This window comes from Eublepharis macularius, chromosome 1 (assembly GCF_028583425.1).
Source record: "Eublepharis macularius isolate TG4126 chromosome 1, MPM_Emac_v1.0, whole genome shotgun sequence".
NCBI classification, from domain to species: Eukaryota; Metazoa; Chordata; class Lepidosauria; order Squamata; family Eublepharidae; genus Eublepharis; species Eublepharis macularius.
This window is the reverse complement of record NC_072790.1, coordinates 64,830,356-64,849,905: the sequence shown is the minus strand read 5'-3', so window position 1 is coordinate 64,849,905 and position 19,550 is coordinate 64,830,356. Positions and strand designations below refer to the sequence as shown.

Here is a 19,550-nt window from a genome sequence, read left to right as displayed (position 1 = left end):
TTCCATTACTTAAATGTATCTTTTAAGATTGTAAAATTTTCAGAAAGTTGTTTATGGTACCACCCTGGCTTCTTTAGGTTCCTCCCATTTTTCCTTTTCATTAAAATCACTTGTGATTGGGCCTTCAGTATCTCACTTTTAAGAAACTCCTACCCATCATAAAATCCCTTGTCCTTGAGTATTTGTGACTATGGGGTTCTACTCAGCATACGTTTGACCTTGTTAAAATTTCTACAATCCATCTTACATATCTGACTACATTAAGCTTTCCCCTTACCCAAGACCTTAAACTTCAGAATTATGTGACTACTACTACAGGTGCTCTTTACTTTCATGTCATCAACCAGTTCTTCCCTCTAAGGTGCCACTGGACTAAAATCCTGCTATTCTACTTCAGATCAACACAGCTACTCATCTAACAGTTCTTCCCTGTAGATAAGACTCAAGTCTGATAGCTATCGTGGATCAGCTGGGCAGGAAGAAAGGCAAGCGTGCCTCTGAGGGCCGCAGAGCCAGCGGGGAGTTGCAGTGCCCCTGCAGCCACCTCCCCACTGGCTCCGTAGGCCCTCAGAGGCCTGCCAACTATGACTTTTTATCCTGCCGCAGTTGCACTCCGCAGACCCCCTTAGTGCGCCTGCACCAGGATAAAAAGTGAGTCGTTAGCCTTTTATATATTAGAGATGGGCTCTTCCTTGCAGCTTGACAATGTTGTTTTGTACTAGTGGTACAAAAGAACTATATATAAGGTTTATTTTAAACTGAGATTACTATAAAAAAGCAGTAATTATATTTGAACAGATTTTTTCCCCAGGATATGCTTGTGATCTTTCCTCCTCGTTGCTCAATATCCTAGCCCTGTTTCCCCATATTTTCCTTATACATCCTCTTGAGATTGAAGACTTCTTTTTGGTTTGGGTTTAAATGACACCAAATATGAGCACAGGTCGCCATATTCTGTGGATGCTCTCAAAAAATGAATGGTGGCATTGTGTTCCTCCACCTTGAAATGAAGGGGAGGCTCCTTAAATATCTGTTGGTAAAGTAGCTGGCATTGTTGAAGATCAGAAATTTGCAAATGAAAGCAGTATGTTGTCCAGAGGGATAAGGGTTTGCTATAAAGATAGACAGATACATAAAAATTATTAAAAGAAAAGGCAAAGAAGTACTTTAGTGAAGCAGCAACATCAGCTTCAAGGGCAAGAATATTCACATAAAATAGCGAGATACAGCACATAAAGTTTATGACTTCTTTAATGAGTTACTAATTAATTTCCTGTGGCAAAATTTGGAATGAGGTGTCAAATACCTGTGACATTTGCAGAATTTTCAAGCAAATTTCTTCTGAAAAATACCCTTTCCAGACATAACCTCAGGTTTTGTTCTTTTAACAGCTGTTTGGCTATACCTCTTACTTCTGTGTTCAGCTTTCTAGCCACCAGAGAATGTAGTATAAATAGTTGAGGTCAGACATATCCAGTAGAGGGAAGTGGCTCACAAGCTATTGCAATACACTGTTAGGCAGTGCTTTTCTGTACCAGCTTTCATAATTTCCTTTGATAATTTTCATGTATTCCTCCTGTCTACATGATTTATTGCTGCATCTAAAATAACCCCTGGGGTGCCATGATCAAAGCTGTTATGCTGTCTTTATATTGCCTCGAAATGATAAAAGAATTTAAAGTATTAAAAAAATAAAATGAAAATTTAAGACAAATCTATACATTTCCAGTTAAAGATCTGAAACTAAAATAAGCACTAAACTAAAAATAAACAAAAAATATTCTCCCTCCAGCCATTTGAAAAGTCTTAACAGATTTGTTAACATTGATAGCAAAAATTAGTATAGCAAGGCACTAAATGCTATCAAAAAAGTGTACACAGAAGAGATCTTTAAAGATGTCTCTCATATTTGTTTAGATGCTTTCTTTTAAATAATCTGTTTAAGTAAAAAAGCATCCTGAAAGCATATCCTGTAGTCTTGATCATTCAGAGATTTTGCAAAAAGACTCATTTGGGAAAATGATTATTGACTATTGTTTGCATCTAAAAATAGCATAAATCCTGCCCTGATATTGTGCTTCCTTCTTTTGTTTCCTATTTCAATTCAGAGGAACAGGAAATGAATAGAGGTCCTCTCATTTCTTGCAGGTATTTCAAACTATGAATGACCCTTTTGTCATCTCTATATATCTAGCAAATATCTCCAGGGTCAGTATAACAACCTTGAAAGAAAAATTAAGTTTGTCGGTAACAGAAACAGAACATAATTTTGTAAAGTTTGCATCATTGCTTGTAAGAGAAGACAAGAATAGAGATGGGCACGAACAGCAATATGAAAAAAAAAGCCACGAACAACCCAATCTGCTGTTCGCAAACAAGCTGTTCATGAGGCCCCATTCTAAACAAACAGGTGGTCGTTGCAAGCCTTGTTTGTTGCTGTTCGTCAAGCCAGACAGTCTGGCACCTGCAATCAATTTCCTTGGCAGCTTAGGCAGGGATTGTCTGAACTCTGCCTGAACTCCTGCTGTTGCCCTGGAAACCCCAATCTAAGCCCGATTTAGCTTGATAGGCAGGTCTTCCTTTCAAGTGTGGACCTCCAAATTTGTTACAAGGGAGCAAAGAGCAGGGGGAAGGGGGGCTCCCAGCTCTGGCTTAGTTTGCAGACAGTGGAAAGGGAGAGTGTTGCTGTTGGCATTTTGATAGAGTGCATTGGAGCTTGACTTTTCTTTGTGTGTGGTGGGATAGGAATCTACCCCTTAAAGTTCCAAGGCTGCTGCCAGGCTCTGGGGCCAAGCTGTTTATTATTGGTACCTTTCCTGGTGCCTGCTCAGGTCAGGTTTCTGGGAGTGGTGCAGTAGGGATCTTGACTTGTGCAGTAGGGATCTTGACTTGGATGATGGCTGGAGGAGAGCCTGCTGGCTCCCATAAACAGCCAACCACGAACACGTTCGTGAACAGGGCCATGTTCGTAGTTGTTCGTGAGTCCCTGTTTGTGGATGGCAACGAACATCATGTTCATTTTTTTCTTGTTTGTGCCCATCTCTAGACAAAAACACTTGCATATTTCTGAAAACCAGTCTAATTATATAGCCTATACAGAGCCAAAAACTACCCATTAAAAACAACAAGAGCAGATGAGCATAAGAAAAATGCACTAGAAACATTTGATAAATTCACAAAATAATGTACCTTCATTAAAGGTGTATGTAGTATTCTAAAGATCCAGTCTGTACATGATGGTTATCGTTCCGGGGCCACATGTAAACCGCAATCCTAAGAACACTAAGCGATGCAGAAGTCTAGTTTTACTCAGTGGGGCTTACTCCAAGGAACGTGCCCTTAGGATTGCAGCCAGTACGACTTATGGTGACACCCTCAGTCATAAAGTGTGCTGTTGCTCTCTGTGACTTTTCCTTGTGCTGCTGAGCTTTCACTCCAGCATGGCCTTTCATAGAACTGGCTAAAATGTATACTCCCAAGTATGGCACTTCTGAGCTACAGCAGCTAAGGTGACACAGCACAGGGGCCACAGCTGTATCCCATTCTTTGATCAGTGAATGTAGCCATTGTTTACCAGTGAGGTGAGGAGAAAACTCCTTTGATTGGCAAATCAGAAACACAGGACAATCTTGTATCAGCCCATCCTTGTTTAAATCATTCCAACTAACACCTCAGCTTATTCTTTCAACCTCTCTCCTTTTCTAGAGAGCTCAGGAGAACAAAAATTACCCCCCCCCTTTTGTGCCTGCACTGCATCACTTCTTGTTTACATTCCAGACTGTTTATTTTTTTAACTGTGTGGGCAGCAGCTGCTACCTGCTTTGTGGCAACTGGAATGTATCAGCCATTCTAAAGTCTATAAACCAAGATCAAACATTTTATTTACTGAAGCTGTTGGTGTCCAAGAGAGCTCACGCAACCTGCCCTTTGTGCTCTCTGTGCCTTGAGAAGCCACATTTCCTCCCTCTCAAAGCCCTCTCACTTTGTCTGGCAACTGCCTGCCTGAAATTAAGTCCGGATCTCTGGAAAGGACAGAGTTCAGCCACCATAGGAAAACGAAAAACACAAGAAAAAAACCCCAGACTTACCAGGGTGTGGCTTCAGAAATATACATGCAATAGCAAAGCCCCTGCATCCTGAATTTGTTGGATGATGGGGGTTGGATTCCTTCCCCCTCCCTGCTATACATTAATGATTTAACCGGCAGCCAGGCACATCGTTCCCTTGGCCTGGTGGGGGAGCCAAATGCTATTGATTTGTAACCGGGAAGCTTTTTTAAAATTCATCCCTCCCCCCTTCCCTTCTGGTTTTATTGTTGGGCTACTCCTGAGGATCATTTGTGAGCTGGTCACCAGAACACAGGGCCACTCTTTCCTGCGTAAATCCTCCCACAAATGCATTTTCACTAAGTCACTGTCTTCAGATCTACCTGCACCCTACCGTCTGTACAGGAATTAATCACATGAGCAGACTATAAACAACAATGGTGAGCAATATATTCATTATTTTTAAACTTCTTTATTCACTGATCTGTAGCAGAAGGATGAAATCCATCAATTTCAGATCGATCTACCTAGAGGGCGATCTAAACAGTACACAATTTACTGCTTTATTCGGGGAATGGGAATTTTTCTGCCAGTCTCACTGTTGGTTATTATTTTTTCCCCCCTCCGCCCTTTTCTAGAGCTCTGGAAACGCTTCCTACAGATGCTCCATGTCATCCTCTGCGGATTTTTCTGATGATGATGATTTCAGCCAGAAATCTGGTTCACTGTCTCCGGCTCCTGGTGATACCCTACCCTGGAACCTACCAAAACATGAGAGATCCAAGAGGAAGATTCAGGGCGGATCTGTGCTGGACCCAGCTGAGAGAGCTGTGCTCAGGATAGCTGGTAAGACCAAGATGTTACAAATCATCAGCAGTTTATATATACACATGTACGTGTCTCTATTATTGTGGATCTGTGTATTGTAGAGAAGAAAACAAACTGAGAATTGTATTAATTACTTTGCTTTTTAGTGATTAAAAAGACATTCACAAAAATCCTTTCTTCCATGCTCCTTTTTCTAGCGGTGGTGACTAAGCTATTTGACTGTTTTTTTCCGGTTGGGTGGATTAATGCATGTGGGAAAAATACAACTGCAATATGTGCAGGTGCACATATTAAACTTTCATGGGAGGTTGCATTACAGTGAACAGAAGTAGCTCAGTTTCATATAATGTGTGCAGCATGCCGCTTTGCTGGTAGAATGTAAGAATTTTAACTGCCTGTGTGCTTAAAGATGCAGCCCTATATACTTAAGACTAAACTGTGTTGAACGCAGTGGGGCTTACTTTTGAGTAACCATGTATACAGTTGTTTTTAATTCAAGGGATATAGTTTTCTTGTAAAGGAGATGAACTGATGGAATTATATGGCTGGGGTTTTTTCTGGGTAGTTTTGTATTTGACATGGTTTGTGTGTGAAGTGGCAGTGTCTACTGTGGAAGCCAGCTACTTTGTCTGGCAGGAGCTGAGCCACTGAAAAGCATACTTCTCTTCCCTCCCTGCCCCTGAATAATGCAGGAGAGGCCCTGCTGGGTTCTCTGTTTAAGGCACCAGAAGAGTTCATCTTCATTGGTGCTGAAATAGGTCAGGGAGTTTACTTGGCCAACCAGCCTGCAAACTGAGAAGGTAGGGTAACCTGACCATTGGGAGAAATTGCAGTGGTTGTGTCTGTTTTATTCTTGGAGGCTTTCAGGAGTGACACATAGCACAGGGTACTTTGCAAAAATCAACTGACTCTGCAGTGATTGTTAATGGGATGCAGGGAGAAGAATGTGGTGGACAGGTTAACTGATTACATTTCTGGAAAACAGAACCAACAGGGCTCAGACCAATGTCGAAACAATAACCTGGAAGACCAATGTCAAAACAATAATCTGCTTTAGAAGCAGAGATTGGGTGGGGCTGTTATGGTTAGTGGTGATGTAAAGACACTTTGCACATGCTTGGGTGCACTCTTGCCTTCATCATGTCTTTACCTATTCCAGGACTGAGCTTTGAAAATGGTTTTTAGAACTTCACCTGATTCAAATAAAAACTGGGTAGAAAGAAGAGAGTGGAGCTGGAGCACAAAACCCTGTCCTCCTCACCCGCTTTACTTGTCATGCATGATGAGCTGAGTGATAAAGAGGGGAAGCTTGAGGGCAAAGTGCCTGGTTGCAGCTGGCACTAAGGAAATCATCACACACAGAGGCATTATCTTCCTTCTCCCCCAAGAAATAATCTCCCCTCCCTTGAAACACAAACACCCAATTTAGTCTGTCTCACCATTTACACTAAGGAGATTTAATGGGTTTCAGGGAAGAATAAAGAGTTTGCATCTAGTTTAAGAAGGGGGGGGGGACCCAAAAAGCCGTAGGGAGGATGCCAAGAAGGGAGCCAAATCCTGACTCCTTATGAGAAGTACGTGCTGGGTTTCTTCCTTCTGACTGCAGGAAGCCTCGGGATTTGTTGAAGGGGTGTGAACAGAGAGATGAGAGGAAACAGAACGAAACAAACAAGGGCTGAGCTGCAACGGCGACAGATGCAAATCAGTAGGGCAGAAGGACCCAGTCCCGCTCTGCAGGGTCAGAAACAATTTTTTTTTTAAAAAAAAGGACAGCATCCGGGGAGCGCATGCGTAGTTCCCGCCACTGGAGGCAGCTGATGTAAAAAGTGTGACCGGCAGTGATACCTGCGGCGATCAGGCCCCGCCCAGGTCTAGTGCAGTTATTGTTGTTGTTATGGCTAGCCAATAACGCTCAGAGGCAATCGGCGTCTGCGCGAACAGAAGACAAGCCAGGCTTGAATGGCGCTGTTGCGGATTAGGAGAGGCGCTTTCTGCGCTCGCCTTTTGCTTGGGAGCAATGTTAGTCTGTGGAACTTTGCATTGCAGCCTGGGAAGCCGAGAGCTATTCCTAGCACTGATGAATGTCTGAAGAGGGAGAAGGGGCGGCGTTAGGGAGAAGCAAAGCAGCAGTCGCTTTCTGCTGTTGTGCGGCTCGGGAAAGAAGGAAACATCACAAGCAGAGGCCGCTATATGGGCCAGGCAACGGGCGGTGGGGAGAGAATATGTAGCAAGGTGCTCCTCATTGAGATCACGGTATTAAATCTGGGAATTAAAACAAAGCTCCCCAAAAGGTTTGGCGTTTTGTTCCACAGAGTCTGACCCCAGAGCTGTAGCTCTGCTAGTGTGTTGCAGCAAAACTGGAACAGGAGTCTGTTGCCAGTTAATAGACTCACGAGATTTCCGTGAGTCAAAGCCCACTTCATCACATGCACTGAAGTGTACATTCGTTCATTCATTTGACTTTTAAAAACAGCTTCTTCCTGTAATGTCCCCCCCCCCCCCCCTTTCTGTAGTGAATATAAATCTTCGACATTGTGGCTCAAGTGAGCTCTGACTCCCAAACGCAGCTATTCTTTAAGGTACCACAACACCCCTGTTATTTTTCCAGCGAGGGGTTACCGTTGTAGAGGAGGACGTTTGATACTTGGAATTAGTGTGTGTGTGGGCACTGATAAATAATAAAAAGAGCCACCGACACACATTTAATGCCAAGCATGAGACCCCTGAGGCAAGTTGACTAAGCTGAACCACGCAGCAGTCCGGGGACTGAAGCAGCTTCCAGCGAGGCTCCCTCAAGCAAAAGCTTCTGCCTTGTCGCCTGCAGGTGCCCCGTTTACCAGCAGAGACGAGGGGAGGGGGAGATTAGCCGAAAGGGCGTCCGACTTGGCTTTAGAAGTGCGGTCAATGCTGCTGCTGCTGCCTTTGAAGGCGAGGCAAAATGACGAGGGGGGAAAGAAGGGGGGGCTCCCAGGGACAGGAGGCGGGCAGGTCACCTCGGCGGCTGGGGCTGTGACGCCCTGGAGTCCGAGCGCCGAGCTTTGCTGCTCCTGACACTGGAGAAGCAAGCGGCCCTTCCCGTTGGCCGCACACACACGTGCTCCCCGGCCGCCCGGGAGGGGGCATGGGCGTTTCCTCGGACGCCTTGCGCAGCGTCAGCCCCCTCCCTCTCGCCCGCCCGCCCGCCTTTTTGTGCCGGCCCCCGAAGGCTTCTTGCCGCCCGGCGCCTCGGAGCGAGCCGAGCAGGCGGCAGTGTCAGAACTTGCACCATGGCTGGTTATCTGTCTGCCGGCGCTCACTTTTGTACGGAGGAACAGGAGTACCTGCAGGCTTATGAAGATGTGCTGGAGAGATACAAAGGTAGGGTGAAACTGGAGCGGTGCCCCGGGCCAACCCCGGAGGAGGATTTGCTGGTGATCTGGAGCTTTGCCTTAAAATAGCTACTGGTGGTTGCGATGGAACAGGTGGCAGAACCAGGTCCTTGAGACACCGGCTATTCCAGTCCACTCGGTGGGGCTGCTGGGAGACGAGGGAGGGTCTAGAAATATCCTGTGCTCCCTTGCCTTGTGGTGTTTATGTTGTGGGGGGAAGAATAATTTCCTCCTTTTCTTTCTCCTAAAGTGCTGAAACCACTAACATGTATTCTAAGGCTGTACTATGTGGGGTCTGGCTACAGCAAGACCTTCTCTTTATGTGTTCTAGCACAGAACTGTGTTCTTCGTTTCTGGGGAAAAGCCCAGTGAAATAGGCTTTGAAATATTTATTTTTAAAATGGGTAATATTACATAGACAGCGCATATGAAGACTATTTATTTAGCAGTATGTATATCTATACTTAAAACTCCATCCTGTTTTTTCCTGTCAGCTACTGCTAGGAGGATGACTTTGCATCTTGCACGAAGCTAGCTACCACCACAGTGTAAAGCCTCCCCCCTTTCACTTAATGGAGTGGAAACAGAAGGTTTTAGCTTCTGTTAAAATACCAGTGATTTACTGTATTAGAAATGTTAGTCAGATTATTCTCTTATTGTGGGTGGGATGGAGAGACATGCAGGTAACATCAGTTATCCACTGGCAATAGTAAGCAGTTTTTTCCCTGGTCTAAAACTCTTTGTAACTATTAAGGAGTTAAATAAATGTATAATAATTAAGGCATTATATTTATTGTGAAATTAAGAGTTTTGGCTGAATCTTCTTGACTGAGTTTTTGTTGAATGGTTCCACCTATTCTTTGATATTCCCGAGGGAAAACAGGCTGATAGATTTTCATCTTAATTCCTTGATTATCCTTGAAAAATATATTAATTTTTTTTCAAAGTTGATGTACACCCACTGTTTTAATGGAAGTGGCATCGTTATGATCTTTTACAAAAAATTATGATCCTAATTCATTTTCTTGTTTTCTCTGCTTATCAGTGGAAAAACTGATTGTCAGATTCACTCTTAAAAAGAGTTGTCCCGTAACAGCAGATTATCCTGCTTCACTTACAACTGATGTGTCATCAAAGGGTGCCTAATGATTCCTTTTGTGTCTGTGGCCAATTGTGTCATTGCAGCTATGGAGCATGTGCAATAGTCCAAGACCTAAAATGCATTAAGTGGCTATTAGATGAAAACCGCTAAGCTTCTTTGAAGAAAGCCTTCGACAATATATATTCTTTGAAGATACTTGTAGAAAGGGAAGAACATCAGTTCTATTGTTGTGAGAATTTACCAGTACTTTTATGCAGACTAGGCCAGTTCCACGACTACCATATTCAAGTTACAAAAGCTAAAGCACAGTGCATTGCATTGTTCTATCACTGACCTCTGAGTACATGTACATTATACATGAATTTTATAAAAAGCATTGCTTTCCAAGTCATCTTCCTATCAAGTTTCAACAATATCCAAATTCATAATAGAAATACTGTAACCTGATCTCAAGAGTTTCAGTGCTTCTTATTTTACTGGTATCCTTTTTTAGGGTTTGTGATGATAGAATTGCAATCCTAGTCTTCATTACATGGAAATAGTCCTATTGAAGTAATTGAGAATAAACTTTTCCTGAAACAAGCAAATACTGAGGACACAGTAATCATATTAAGTATGAAATCAAGATGCCCATCTTCAAACCACTAGAGTTGCATGGTGAAGGCATACCAAGGTGGTCATGTAGACTGGAGTCCCTGGTGCCTGTCCATTGCATATTGGGACATGAGAATCTCCCTTTGGAATTCCATGTTTTTTGTGACGAACACTGGTGAAACTGTTACTGGCCCTAGTTCAGTTGTAGCTACAGGCAAGAAGTCACAAATAATGATTGGTTACTCTGAATGTGGATGCCCATTCCAGTCATCCAGTTGGTTTATTTGTCTCAATAATACATCATCACAATAAAAGACACATCCATCCAGGATAAACATCACAAAGTGCGTGGGTGTGCAGTCAGATGGACTCCTGAATATGTGCAGAAAACTCCTTATTTGTCTGCTTTCTCTTCTTATATTTTGGGTGTTTCTGGGTGATAATTCACCCTGGAATCTACCTGCTTTACTTAGGCTTCCATGTAAACCATGAAACAGTGCTGAGGCTTTTAAGAATACTTTAATTTCTGTAGATGTTCTTGGACAGATGTTGCATTGCCTCAGGGAATACATGGACAGGGTACATTGCCTGATATTTGGAATATAACAATCTTTACAGTTACAGTTTTGGAAAGGACAAGGATTATCTAGTCCAAGCCTTTGCATCATCTAGTCCAAGCCTTTGAAACCTGTATTCTGTTTCTTATATTTTTATGGTTGACCTGCTTAGGCTGTCTATTACTGTATTTAAAGGTTGGTGAAATATCTGTCCACCATATGGTGAAAGAAAGTTTTTGGATGCATCATGAAGGCTGGAAAACTGGCAAATGCATTGCAAAGTAATGCGTTCTCAAGCTGGTTGTGCTTTCCCATCAGAATATCAGTGGTATGACTTCACTACAGTGATTGTTATCCTGGTGACTTGCTATGGGAGCTGATCTAATATGAAAAGAATGACTACAATATGTGGTGTAAATAGAATGACATTTTACATAACGTTCAAAGAAGCGAACTTTCTTTACCAAAAACAAAATGATGTGCATTTCTTGTTTATGCATTCTAAGGTACAATCAGTTACTTGAATTCAAATATTTTTTTCTTAGTCACAGAACACTCCTGACATTCATCTTGAATGTTATCAATGTGCCAAGTTATCTATGGGCCAGCTGTTGAAGACTGTAACTAACAGAGTCAGCTGTAGAAATTTTGTTGCTGGTTCTGTGGGTGGGAATCACATGGTGATGTATCGTTCTGTAAATTACATTTATTTGATTTAAAAAGTGACATTTTAAAAGAGTTTAAATTAGGTTAACACTGTCAATTGAGTATGTCCTTGGCTGTAAATATTTCCATCCAGTAAATTTGAGCTACCATAGTTAAGCTGTGGGAAGTGTGAGAGAGATGTATTTGGATTCATAGCTGATTGTGTGATTTAATTCTTGATCCATTTCAAACTTCTTTGGACAGAAACTTTCTAAAACTTGCTAGTAGGAAAAAGCATGACCTCTGCTGATACAGAAATAATTTTTAATAAAGCTACTTATTCTATGTAACTATATCTGTATATGTACTTATTCAATGAGGAAAATGTTTCTTCGTTTGCTCCTCTAAAAATAATACCACAAAATACCTTTTATGCTGCTGTGAAATGTTACAGACTTTTAACATGATATTTTTGGTGTGATTTAACATGGATTTTGTAGAAGAATGCAACATATTTATAACAGTGTAACAAAATTGTGTCCAAATATGTTTGGTTTAGTAATTCCATTGATCATTGAGCTTAAGATATGCAGACAGTCAGCTACTTTCAGTTGGGAAGTAGAGACCTTTATATCTATTTCCCTTTGTTATCACATATCTTCTACTTACCCGTGTACCCACTAGTGACTTGTAGTCACACGTGCTCAGACAGAGCTGATTTTATTGGCTCATCCCCATGGAGGGCTTGACCTGGCATTTCATATGGAAAACAAAACAATGGCCCACAGATTGGAAACAGTCTGGATTCTGATTCCAAAAAAAAGAGGATGCCAAAGAGTGTAGCAACTATCGGACCATTGTATTAATTTCCCATGCAAGCAAAGTGATGCTCAAAATTTTATAGCAAAGACACTTATCATATACGGAACAAGAAATACCAGATCTTCAAGCTGGATTCAGAAAAAGAAGAGCCAGTAGAGATTACATTGCAGATTTATGATGCCTGATGGAACATACCAGGGAATTTCAGAAGAAAATCAGCCTTATGTTTTATAGATTACAACAGAGCTTTTGACTGTGTGGGTCATGAAAAGCCATGGATGGTGTTAAAAGAAATGGGAGTTCCACGACATCTGATTGTTTTGATGCGTTACCTGTACTGTAGACAAAAGACTAATGTTAGGATGGAATAAGGGGAAACAGAATGGTTTCCAGTTGACAAAGATGTCAGACAAGGATGCATATTTTCTCTCTATCTGTTCAGCCTCTATGCAGAGTTTACCATAAGGAAAGGTGAATTAGATTCAGAAGACGGTGGAGTGAAAACTGGTGGAAGGAACATTAACAAGATATGCATGTTACTGGCAGAAAATAGTGCAGATGACACCATGTTACTGGCAGAAAATAGTGAAGACTTGAAATGACGGCTGACGAAGGTTAAAGGAGAAAACGCCAAAGCAGGATTACAGCTGAACATCAAGAAGTCAAAAGTAATGATTACTGAGGAATTACACAATATAAAAGTTGACAATGATGAAATTGAAATTGTTTTCTCTTCCTTGGCTCAATCATCAACCAAAAGGGAGACTGCAACCAAGATATCAGAAGCAGATGGTGACTTGGAAGAGCAGCTGTGAGAGAACTAGAATAGATCCTTAAAGATAAGGATGTCTCTCTGGGGACAAAGATCAAGATAATCCAAACTATGATATTCCCCATTACTATGTATGGATGTGAAAGTTTGACAGTGAAGAAAACTGATGGGAAGAATATTGATTCATTTGAAATGTGGTGCTGGACGAGGGTTTTGCAGATACCACGGATGGCCAAAAAGACAAATAAGTGGGTTCTAGATCATATCAAGCTCTAATTCTCTCTAGAAGCTAAAATGACAAAATGGAGGCTATCATACTTTGATCACATCATGAGAAGACAAGACTCTCTGGAAAAGTCAATAATGCTAGGAAAAGTAGAAGGCAGCAGGAAAAGAGAAAGACCCAAAATAACATGGCTTGACTCAGTAAAGGAAGCCATATCCTCCAGTTTGCAAGATCTGAACAAGTCTGTTAATGATGGGACATTTTGGAGGTCTTTCATTCATCGAGTAGTTAGTTGTAGGTTGTAGGCAACTTGATGGCACATAACACACACACATTTGGGGGGTGTTATTTACAGAACCAATCAATCGTGAATAATTAATTGAAATATATTGGTTTGATATTGGTTTTCTACTTATTACCCAGGTATTAACCCTTTACATATTTTCATACCACTGAGGAAGTCCTTTGCACCAAAATGCATCTGGTTTTATTCATTCTGTAGATATGGCAATAAGTTGTACTATTATACCTATATATTAGTGATTTTATTTTATTTATGTAGAAGTTTTAAATACATCTTTGTAGAATCATATGATGTTTTTAATCTAATTATGTATTTCTAATTAAACGTTGTACCATTTTAATCCATATTTTTAGTTATTTTCAACAATTTTATTTTTTTCTGTTGTTCCAACATCCTTGGTTACCTTGGTTTGCTGGGTTGTTTTTTCCCCCTCCTCTTTTTCTTGTCCTTAATAGATGATCAATCTCCAAATATGATCAAGTCACTATTTCTCACATGGACTTCTTTTCTCTAATAGAGACGAATACTGTTGATTTATCTTATATAAACTGTTTTGATTCTGTAGCAAAAATCTATATAAGTACCTATTTTTCCATTTTGGTTAAAACTTTAAATTAGATAACAGTTATAATTGTATTTTACTCTTTACATGACTGTAATAGTCAACCAAGATATATCCATAATTTGTTGGTATTATACAGATCGATAGTACTACAATTCTTGCTTTTTGGGAATCAGAGAGATATTTGATCTCTCTTCTGAAGTACCCAGTTAGTTTGATGCAACAGTGGATAGTTATATTTCCTATGTGGAAAATAAGATACGTGCTGTTGACTATAGATGGTGAAATTTTCTCATTGCCCAACATTTCTTAAAATCCACCAAAGGAACAACTAGGCATACCTAACATTAGAATAGAGGTGTTTCCTCGTCTAAAATACCAACAATCACTGGTGAATGGGGTTGGAACTTTTGAATAACCCCTGTATTGGGATGAAATTGTACTGAGATCTCCAGCAGTTTTTCTGTTTTAATACCTAATTGGAAGCTTCTTTTTTCAGTGTAGGAAGCTGTTAAGGCTTGTATTAGAGATACAGTGATTAGTGCTATGGCCAGCCTAAAGAAATATGGGGGGAAAGATAGGTTAATGTGTTTAAGTAAGATGAAGGTTTTGGAAGCCCATCTTAAAAAAGAACAATCCCCAGAAATATAAAGAGTTGCAAAATATAAGGAAACAATCAGATGAAACAAATGTAGCTAAGACAAATAAAAACATGTTTCACACTAACAGTGCAATCATAAACAGAGTTACTCCAGTCTATGGTAAAGATTGCAATGTACACCACTTTTTTGAATTTGCAAATAAGCCAAGGAGACTGGCAAGACCCTCTGGTGTAGTGATTAGAGGGCTGGAGTAGGATCTGGGAGACACAAGTTGGAGTCCCTACTCTGTCATGAAGCTTGCTGGATGACTGTGGGCCAGTCACACACACTCAACTAACCTACCTCACAGAGTTGTTATGAAAATAAAACAAAGGAGAGGATAATTAGGAAAGCTGCTTTGGGGGTCCTCATTGGGGAGAAAGGTGAAGTAAAATAAAATAAAATAATGTAAAAAAGTCTATATAAAAAGAGTGCAAAAGAAACTTTTAACATAATTAAGAATAAGGCTGGTACACTAATTACCCAAACTGAAATAATGTTAGAGGAGTTTGCCAGTTATTATAGATGTGTTTATTTCCCTCATACTTTTGATATTAATGAAATTGAGAATGTCTTTAAGAAGTTAACCATCCTAAGACTCTCAGAACATGATAGGCAGTGACCATATTGCCCAATATTGTTGCAAGAGGTGTAAAAACCCTTAAAAAAGGTCACCAGGGTCTGATGGGTTAATACCTGATTATCATCACAGTTTAGGACAGATACTTGCTCCGTCTCCCCTTTACTTGCTACCATTAATTTAATCTTTAAAAAAAAATCTTTCCCTTGGACTGAGTGAAAAATGATTGTGATCCCTAAACAGGGTAAATATCTTAGTATAACATGACACTATATATACCAATATGCTTATTTAATTACTTAATTACTTAATTAATTGACTCTAAATTTCTAACCTCATTGTTAGCATACGGATTAAAAATATAGCTAAATACATTTCTCCTGATCAAATTGGGTTATTCCTGTGTCGTCAGGACTCATTTGGAGCCGGAACACACAAGAACGGCATTCCGGAAGGTCTAAAAAGAGGTCATGTGGGTTTTGGCCCCGCCCACGTGATTCCTTTCCCTCCGAGTGCAAGCAGAGTGGTGCTGGGCTGGGCTCCAAAGGAAGGCAAGGTGCTTGGATTAATTCTGCTGTGTTCTTCTGCTTTCATTTCTGACTGGGCGGGGCGGGGGGAGAAAATGAACGAGTGGTGCTGGGCTCCAAAGGAAGGCAAGGTGCTTGGATTAATTCTGCTGTGCTCTTTTGCTTTCATTTCTGACTGGGCGGGGGGAGAAAATGAATGCTGGGTGGTGCTGAGCTCCAATGGAACACAAGTTGCTTGGAATTCATGCCGCTTTATTTTCATTTGTGACTTGAGAGAGTGAGTGAGTGGGTGCAAGCAGGGCTGGCTCTCCAGAGGAGGATAAGCTGCTTTGAGTTCATTCTGCTTTAAGGAAATGCCTGGAGACTTTTGCGGGAAGGGGCTTGAGGGGTGGATGTTGCCTTCTGACACACTTCCGGTAATGTCAGAAGTTATGAGTTATGCTAATGAGTTATGCTAATGAGTTCCTGCAGTTCTTTTTCTAGGAAATGACCCCTGTGTGTCGTCATACCACTTCTAAGATTATTAAGGTAATAAATTTGATATTCTTTGTGAATAGAAGGAAAATAAAACCAACATTTCTGTTTCTAGATGCTGAGAAGGTTTTTGATAAGGTTAGGCATCAATATCTTATAAAATGTTTAGAGCTGTTTGGTTTTGGTGAACGTTTTATTAACTGGACTAAAATCATATACTCAAGATCTGTCAGACTCTTCATTGATTACATGAATGTCTTTTTCAATGACTGTTAGTAGAGGAGTAAAGCAAAGATGCCCACTATCAGCTTTACTTTTGTATTGTTTATTGAATATCCCAGATGGTAATCATATTGATTTACACTGTGTAATCCACTTTGAGTCTCAGTGAGAAAGGTGGAATATAAAATAAATAAATAAACCTCCCTGCTGTGGAGCTTCACAGGCCATTTGAGGCAGTCACCATTTACTACCTGTCTAGTCCCTAATTCTCAGGCAGAGAGTCCTGACCCAAATCCAAGCAGGGTTCCCTCTCTCTTCTTCCTAGGACCTTACCAGACAGACAGACAGACAGACAGACAGACAGACAGACAGTTCCCTCATTAACTACCCCTCCTCCAGCTGAATGCTCAGGGCTATTGGAAAAAGGGAACTCAGTGTTTACTTCCTCTGTACGCATTTAGTTAATCAGGCCCGATTAGAATATGTTTATGTGTGCATTATTTCCCCTCATCCAGCGACTTCAAGCCAGCCAGGGTTAAACATAAAAAACACTTATTTACAAGATATATAACTCAGAAGTGAATTATTCAAACACATAGATACATTGTTGCTAAGAGTCGAATTTATAACCCCCACACTCTTATAACAGTGGATGGTTACTTACAATATAATATAACAGATGTCAACAGCCAGCTATTTCTGCTGCCTTCCTTCAGCATCCTAAAATCCTCTCACTGTCCTAATGGATCTCAACTGCCACCAGCCTCAGCATTCCATTAGCTCTCATTGGTGGTTTGTTGTTGGGAGAGGCAAAACTTAATCTGTCTATCACACATAGCTATCAGAGAATCAACAGAAGTTAAAGTTCTAGAGCTTAGTTCACATTGTTAGAAAATTAATATTTATGCAGAAAAGATTGTATTATTTTTAACAGATTTTGAAAATTCAAATTTCGATCTAAAAACTGTTACTGCTATTTTTTCTTCAAGTGGTGCTGCATATAAATTAAACATACAAAAAAACTGAAGCTCTTCAACTAAACTTGTCATGTTTGGAGTTGTCATCTCGTAATTGGATAACAGAATTGAACATCAGCAATAAACATATTACCTACTTAGAGCTATAAACATATTACCTAATTAGAGATAAAAATTGATCATGATGTTAATGATACTTGTAACAATTTTAGATCTAAAATTAATGTCATTACACGCACACACAGCTCTCTGGGAAACTCTAAAACTTCTGTTAATAGTTGGTTGTTGTGGATTTTCCGGGCTGTATTGCCGTGGTCTTGGCATTGTAGTTCCTGATGTTTCGCCAGCAGCTGTGGCTGGCATCTTCAGAGGTGTAGCACCAAAAGACAGAGATCTCTCAGTGTCACTGAGAATCACTGTGACACTGAGAGATCTCTGTCTTTTGGTGCTACACCTCTGAAGATGCCAGCCACAGCTGCTAGCGAAACGTCAGGCACTACAATGCCAAGACCACGGCTATACAGCCCGGAAAATCCACAACAACCATCGTTCTCCGGCTGTGAAAGCCTTCGACAATATATTCTGTTAATAGGTTGTATAAATATGATAAAAATGATGGTAATCCCAAAATTAAATTGCCTTTTTGTAAACATACATTATTGATCCCTCAAAATGTGTTAAAAGAATGGCACAGTATGATAAATGAGTTTGTATAGGAAAAAAGAAACCCAGAGTGGCATGGTCTATAGCACAACACAAATGTCACAATGGAGGGTTAAATATATCTAATACACAATTATATACTGTTATAGTTCCAGAGGAGTTAGCCGTGTTAGTCTGTAGTAGAAAAATGGCAGAGTCCAGTAGTAGCTTTAAGATACAGATGCTGATACAGTTAATTTTTGTTTGGATTTCAGAATAAGTTACCGAGGATGTGGACCCTTCAGAAATTGTGCTATTGAATAGGTTGTAGTTAGAACCCTTGTGAAGACCTTTTTATGCCTTCAGAAACCTGAGAAAAGGGAAGTTTATAATTCTAACTCTCTTGTAATAAACAATCTTTTAAGTTGTTGGGATAATTACAGTAAAAGACTTTCACTAGGGATTTCACCCCTTGCTCCGGTGCTCAGAATGCTGGACAAACTCCAAGGTTATCCATTAAGAATGTTAACTAAGTGAGACACGCTTGGATTAGATACTTACAGATCTTAGTAAATAAGAATAAAGTGATTTCATATAGCTTAATTTCTTACTTGAGTAAAGGACTTGTGACTGTATATCTTCTGTTAGAAAGCTTCCTCACTGTATCTTCTGTTAGAAAGCTTCCTTACCGCATAGATTGTGAGAGCTTTTGTTCTTAGAAATCTCACTGATGTGGGAACATTGATCCTTCACTTAGGTTGATTTAGTGACTTAGGTCACTTTCCGTACAATCCTAAAAAGAGTTACTCAAGACTAAGCCCATTGAAGTCAGTGGGCTTAAACTGCAGTAACTCTGTTTAGGATTACACTAGTGACTTTGGTTGTTTTCTCCAGATTGTAAGATACTTTGCTTGACATGGTTTAGGCATAACATTTGTGGGAACAGTGACTTAGGTTATGTTATTTCAAATGAGGTATGGAACTACATTTTCACGTATGGATCTATAGCCCACTACTGCCAGACAAATGAAATTCAGTGTATGCAAGCGTAAGATGATGCACATTGGAACAAAAAATCCCAATTTCAGGTATATGCTAATGGAACCTGAATTTGCTGAAACTGAGAGGGAAAGAGACCATAGGTTCATAGTGGATAGCTTGATGAAAGGGTCAACCAAGTGTGTCGCAGCAATGAAAAAGGTAAACTCTATGCTGGGGATTATTAGAGAAGAGATAGTAGCCAATATTATAATGTAGCCAATATTATAATGCCCCTGTGTGGCCTCATTTGGAATACTGTGCGCAGTTCTGGTCACCGTGTCTCAAAAAGGACATTGCAGAACGAAAGGCAAACAAGATGATTAGGGAGTTGGAACACATTTCCTATGAGGAAAGGCTGAAGAGTCTGGAACTTAGATAACTAAGGGGAGACATGATAGAGGTTTATAAAATTATGCATGGTGTAGAGAACCTCTGAATACCAGTGCCAGGAGGCAACATCAGGGGAAGGCCTTGGCTTCTATGCGCTATTGTTGGCCCTCAAAAGTAACTGGTTAGCCATTGTATGAGACAGGTAGATGGAGTAGATGGACCATTGGTCTGATCCAGCAGGGCTCTTCTTGTGTTCTAGTTTTCCTGGGATTTAGAGAGAGGCAGGGAAT

The 19,550-nt window shown here is 40.5% G+C and overlaps 1 protein-coding gene across 1 annotated transcript in view; it reads left to right on the top strand.

Moving 5' to 3' along the window:
• DST (dystonin) overlaps positions 1-19,550 on the top strand; it is a 462,451-nt gene that overhangs the window by 56,003 nt on the left and 386,898 nt on the right. The window contains exon 4 of the mRNA XM_055002047.1: positions 4,685-4,892. Coding sequence (XP_054858022.1) covers positions 4,685-4,892 — 208 coding nt within the window. The remainder of the gene's footprint in view (positions 1-4,684; positions 4,893-19,550) is intronic.